This window comes from Ipomoea nil, unplaced genomic scaffold (genome assembly GCF_001879475.1).
Source record: "Ipomoea nil cultivar Tokyo-kokei standard unplaced genomic scaffold, Asagao_1.1 scaffold2036, whole genome shotgun sequence".
Lineage (NCBI taxonomy): Eukaryota > Viridiplantae > Streptophyta > Magnoliopsida > Solanales > Convolvulaceae > Ipomoea > Ipomoea nil.
In genome coordinates, this window is record NW_017618464.1 from 5,250,824 (window position 1) to 5,257,558 (window position 6,735).

Here is a 6,735-nt window from a genome sequence, read left to right on the forward strand (position 1 = left end):
TTCATTTTGCAAATGAGGATCATAAGAAAAATGAGTTGTCTTAATAAACATATATGCTTCTATATGTGAGAGTTCAATATATTCCTTACAGAGCTGTGGATGGAGAAACACCCCACTATACACAATTCCTTCTGGTTTGTCTCAAATCTGCACAAGGTCCCAACATTGTATTCAAACTGAAGTAAGATAATACTTATCATGAATATGCACACAGAGAAATTCTCAATTCATGAATCCAAGTTATAGAATATGCTCATTATCATTATCCATCTTACCATCTAAAGGGAGGATCCCAACGTACAGATGAACGCTCATAAGCCATACCTCTTAGCCAAAGATTGTTCAGTATGCAGTATCCTGTTATCCTAAATTTAACTAAACTTATTGAGACATCTAAGCAAGAAATAGAAGTAATACCCATATGTTAAGTAGCAAATTCAAGATGTACACTAACTTATAGTTAAGCTACTCATGGAATGTGATACACGGAGTAACTCTTATGCTTGTGGATCCCTATGGTTCTTAGATGGAAGGCAGCATCATGAATGCATTTTATCTGTGATTAAAGAAAATTAACTCTAGTATACCATCTTAAGACTCTCTATGGTCTTTTCTGTTCTCATGCCTCAGCATTTATGTACATGCATGTCAAATGGATATATCACATAATCTTTGTCTAAGCTTATACCTTCAAATCTAGAGCCAAAAGGACACTAATGGTGCATGCTCATTGTTTGGGAAAATGTTTCAAAGGAAGGAAGACAACATGTGGGTTAAAAAACCACACACTAAACACTGCCGATGAATGAAAATTATCAGATAAGCAAATCACTAAACTTATCATAATTGCTATATGTATATAAGCCAACAATTCTTCCATTAAAAAACAGGTTCTATAAAGAAAGCCAATCAAAAAAATCACCTTAACCCGCATGCATCATAAGAAGAATCAAAATAAGCTAGAGAACCGTTAACACCGTGTAATGAATAATGTCACAGAACTGACATAGATTTGCCTCAAATGACACAATTAAGCCGACAAACCATACCGTTTCCGCTCCGATGAGTTGCAGAGTTCACTTGCTTTTATCGAAGATACTCCGTAGTTCAGTTCAACCGCTAAAATATTGCTACACCAGCCGACACAACATCAAATCTAAGATATAGGTAAATGCATAAAGTTTTGTACAGATAACTACACATATAAACAATAAAAGTAGGAGATAATCAGATAAAACATGGACAGAGCAGAGTACGGAAAATGAATATGAAAATTCACATCGTCTAATTCATCATGGGGAAAATTATAAAAATGAATTTGTATGCATGTATAAGTATAGGACGGCCATTGAAATATTGATGATGGAAATGATGAAGAGAGTGATCAGAGGACAGAAGAGCCGCCTTAATCTTACAAATCGAGGACGACGACGGTTTTTAAAGAGCTTTTGCATTCACCGGAGAGTCGTCGGAGCAACGCTGAAAGTTCTAGGTTAAAACTCGCCGTAGAAGAAAGGTAGATTTTGTTCTTTGAACTCCGCGAGACATGAGCACTGGACTACTGGAATCTGAGGAGCTGAAAGAATTCGCGGTGCGGATGTTTAACTGCGTTGATAGATACTATACAACTCGGTGCATAGCAATCATGGTGCTCCGCCTATAGCTATCTTACACGTGTGGACACGATAATCTCAGCAGTTGCTTCGGTATGGTCCTTCAGTAATTGACACGATGTAGCCAACTTAATAGCATCCTCAATTGTGTAATTTTTAATACAAATTTTTAGGTACTTACTAGACGTCTAGAAGAGAACATGGAAAGAGAAAGGAAAGAAAAAAAAACAGTAGCATGGAAAACGCGCCCGAGTAGGCGTGCCCGGTGTGCCTCAAACGCACCAGGGAGCTGCTTTGTTTTTTGGTGGGGTTTACTATACCTGCAAAAATTTAAGTAGTTGCAAGAGCACCTTGAACACTTTCTCTCCTCCCTCTCTTTCATCCATCTAAGTTTTGAAACCTACAAAAATCTCCCCATCCACCATTAATGATGATATTCTAACTAATTATGATTTATGAAGTCACCGTATATGAGATAAATTGTTGGATGAAACTATATATGTTATAAATTATTTAACATACTTATACATTAGTGTTTGTAGGACAGTCAATTTCATATCTTATCTTTAATTTGTATGAATCAAACCACGTATTTCATCCCAGGACGACTTATAACTGATAACGTCCTTATAGCCTCAGAAGTAATCCACTACCTAAACCGCAAGAGAGACGGGAAGACCGGTTGGTGTGCTTTAAAGTTGGACATGGTCAAAGCTTACGATAAAATGGAATGGCGGTTTCTCGAGGCAATAATGGAACGGATGGGTTTTGATCGTGGTTGGATCGAGCTTATTATGTTATGTGTCACTACTGTGCGTTATAAGGTGGCAGTGAATGGTACTCTCACTGATTTTGTTATCCCGACGAGAGGCTTGAGACAAGGAGACCCACTCTCTCCTTATCTATTTATTCTATGTGCGGAGGGGCTATCACATTTATTAACAAAAGCGGTGCAAGACGGTCGAACATCCCCTTGTATTGTAGCACGAGGTGCCCCAGGTATTTCCCACCTATTCTTTGCAGATGACAGCCTCTTGTTTTTTAAATCAACTGTGCAAGAGGCGGAGGTGATTAAAAGTTGTTTGCATGATTATGAACATATGTCAGGCCAGACTGTTAATTTTAACAAGTCATGCATAGTGTTTAGTCGAAATGTAGAGACGCCAATGCAACAAGCAGTAGCTGATGTTTTTGGTGTTACTTCGAATGAGACCATTGGGAAATATCTAGGTCTTCCACTTGGCATTGGAAGAAATCGTAAAGAGGTATTTTCGTTCATTGAGACGAAAATGAAACAACGGCTAGGTGGTTGGTGCAAAAAGATCCTATCCAGAGCTGGCAAAGAGGTATTACTCAAAAGTGTAGCTCAATCACTTCCCACGTACACTATGAGTCTATATTATCTTCCGGTCACTTTTTGCGAGCACATTGAGCGCATGATGAACAAGTACTGGTGGCTCTCTAAACAAAATCGAGGGGGTGGTATTCGTTGGTTATCATGGAACAGAATGTCCATGGCAAAGTCAGAGGGTGGTCTTGGTTTTAAGAATCTGCATAAATTTAATGTGGCACTACTAGCAAAACAAGGATGGCGAATATTGAGTAATCCCACATCTATGGTTTCACACATGTATCAAGCACGATACTTTGCTGGAAAATCATTCCTTGAGGCGGAAATTGGAGCAAATCCGAGTTATTGCTGGAGATCGTTGTTGGCAGGACAATCAGTTTTAAGGACTGGTTGCTATCTGAGGATAGGGGATGGTCGATCAACTAAAGTCTGGCATCAACCGTGGCTTCCCGATAAAGATGACCCATATGTTCACACGGAGGTGGTAAGTGATGACATTGAGAAGAAAGTTGAAGCTTTGATTGACCCTATCACATCTGACTGGAATGTTGATATGATTAGAGCAATGTTTATTCAAAGAGATGCTGATTTAATCCTATCTATTCCAATTTCACCCGAGAGTCCTGATATGTGGTGTTGGCGCGATGATTTACGAGGTATTTATTCAGTCCGTAGTGGATATCGTTTGCTGAATGATAACAACCACCACCTTAATTCTTCTTTCTCAGCTTGGAAAGAATTGTGGCGTTTGAAGATTCCACCAAAATTCATTAATTTCATCTGGCTATGTGCTAGGAACGTCCTTCCTACATTGGTTTCTTTGGCTAATAGAGGTATGAATGTTGATACTCTATGTCCTATCTGTCATGTTTGTCCAGAATCAATGAAGCATATTTTTTTAGAGTGTCATGAAGTAACTGGGGCTTGGGGAGGAATCTGCGATCTTACGGCATTGCATGCTGATCTTAACTTTGAACAATGGCTTTCAGATTTATTCAAGCAATATGACAATAGTAAGCTGCTGCGTTGTATTGCTATTTGCTGGAGTATTTGGAAAACGAGGAATGAGTGGGTTTGGAATAGGAAGTTGTGGCATGTGGATGAGATTACCCGTATGGCTATAGGCTATTATAATGACTGGCAGAATCTTTCTTTGCATGGGGCAGACGTGGTGATGTATGGCTATGTTAATCAAGGTATGCCTAGCAATTCAAATATGTCTCTAAACATACCTTTTTTGGCAGTAATGGTGGAAGTTGATGCCTCTCTACCACCTGGTGGCACAGATGGTTTCTATGGCATAATAGTTCGAGATAGCAATGGTGGTTTCATTGCAGCGAGAAGTGGACCAATTCGTTGTCTTAAAGACCCTCATCTTGCAGAGACTTTGGCTGTTAAGGAAGCTCTTTCCTGGACTCTTGAACAAGGCTGGCATAACATTCTTCTAAAATCAGACTGTCAGTTGGTATGCAAGTTTCTGAATAATGACTTACTAGATCATTCTTATGCAGGTTGCGTTCTCAAGTATTGCCGATCTCTTAAACGACACTTTGAATCAGTGTCCATTCAATATATCAATCGATCAGTGAATAAGCTTGCTCACGTGTTGGCTAGAGCTGCTAGTTCTCATACTGGTCATCTTAATTGGTTTTCTAATATCCCTTCTTGTATTGAACATTTAATTGCTTGATTTTATTGAAATATTTTCCTTTCAAAAAAAAATTATTATTTTTCTAGATTGATTAATCAATTAGAGCTCGATTTGGGATAGAAGGGTTTATCCAACCATTTTTAAGTGAAAAATGATATATGGACTCCTTGGAGTAAATTCTGATGTGCCGTGATTTTATTGCTAGAAGATAAACATTGCAATAAAAGTTATGGGCAACTCTTTTTTTTTTTTTGATGAATCCTAACATGTGATTTTATTGATAGGAGATATATAAACATTATAGTAAAAATTCTATGAGCCACACTCTTTTTTCTAGATGAATCAGAACATGCTACATAAGCATGGCGTAAAAAATGGAGTAAAAATTGAAAGTATATGTACAATTTTTTTTAAAGTATATATTTATATAATATTGTGATTGAAGCGGTTCTTAACTTAAGAAAGGTGTTAGTCTTGACGAGTTTATTTATTTGATAAATAAAAATTGAAATAAAAATAAAGATTGAATAACTAACCAAACTACACTCAGAAGTTCCCGTCAAGAGGGCGGTCCAAAATTCCAATCTTAATTAATCACATGATGGCGGAGCGCAATCAAGGGGGTAACCACTAACCAATGACTTTGATTTCATGCTTACCACTTACCAAGTTTGGTATATATTGGTACCACAATCAATTTCCTGGTCCTCCATGCAATTGCAGAGAACCTCATGCCCTTCATCCCAAAGAATGGTTTTTTTTTTTTTTTTTTTTTTTTTTTTTTTTTTTGAGTATCACTGGCTCTATTACATTGTAGTATCTGTTTATCTATACTTTCTCAATTTGTTAAAGTACAAAGAGTCAATACCGCCTTTACTGAGGCTCGATCTCATGACCTCCCATGCATATAGAGGAGACTCACTACATGTCATATGATCCCAAAGTGCTTGGCATGGTTTTTATTTTAAAGCGATTGATCATGTGAAACACCCCTTCGATTAAACTTGTCACCCAACAAAAAAATGACATTTTTTTTTTGTGTGCCGAAATACAAGGCATTTGAAGATCCGCCAAACATGTAAAGATGTTTGATGTTAAAAGTCTTGATTATGAGATTTGAATTTTTAGTAAGGTTATGTGATAATCTCTCTTTAAATTTGTAGTAGAAATTTTCGCTGAAATGTTGTGTTTAGTTGTGTAAATTGGTCTTGTATGCATATTCATCAATTGTACCATTAGTTGAGTTGTAATAGATAGAAAAATCACGATTTTGTAAGAAATTGAATTTTGAAGTATTTTTACATCCATATTCTGAACAACTAAAAAATGTAAATAAAAAATTAAAACACTTGTAAAAAAAAAAAATCCATATTAAAGCAAAGGTATGATCTATATATAGAAGGACGAATATATATACTCCGTATAATAAACCTAGATCTAATACTGAGTTTTCAGTAACATACACAAGAAATCAAACAATTAAACCATCCATTAAGCCACCTTCCCAAACTTGATGAACTCCAGGCGATCATTTTCCAATGGCGTCAAGTTCAAATCCACGCACAAAACTCTCCGGCCACTGGACGGCTTCTTGACCACAGGAACGCCGCCGGGAGGAGAAAGAGCAAGAGAATCGCCGCCGTTTAGGGAAACATCATTCCCAGCCGCTCTGTGCCTTCTCATGTGTCCTCCCAGTGCTTGTCCAATGGCGAACTCCAGGCCGCATATGGAGCACTCGTGCGTCTTAGGTTTGGGCGGCGAGCTCGGCGGCAACAGGGCCACCGGCTCCCCTGCCGCCGCCGCCGCCGTCATCATCCTCGGCCGCTTGTGGCTGGCCCGGTGCCCGCCCAGCGCCTGGAACGACGAGAACTGCCGGTTACACGTCTTGCACTCGAAAACGCGGCTGCAGAGATCGCCGCTGCTCATCGTCAGGTAACTGTTTCCGCCGCCGTCGGAGGCGGCGGCGGAGAGTAACATCAAACCGTTCGCCACGGTGGTTACGTGGTGATCAAAATCTTCTCTTGCTCTCTTCATCATGAACGGATTCGTCATGATATGGTTTTGAATATAATTAGTTGATAATAAAGTTTTTTTTTTTTTGTTGTTGTTGAATGAAGAAA

At 38.5% G+C, this 6,735-nt stretch overlaps 1 protein-coding gene across 1 annotated transcript; it reads right to left on the reverse strand.

Moving 5' to 3' along the window:
- Positions 1-5,986: 5,986 nt before the first annotated feature.
- Positions 5,987-6,735, reverse strand: LOC109147699 (zinc finger protein ZAT12-like). Its single transcript, XM_019295335.1, has one exon. It carries the CDS (start codon positions 6,665-6,667, stop codon positions 6,107-6,109), a length of 561 nt encoding a protein of 186 aa, XP_019150880.1. The 5' UTR covers positions 6,668-6,735; the 3' UTR covers positions 5,987-6,106.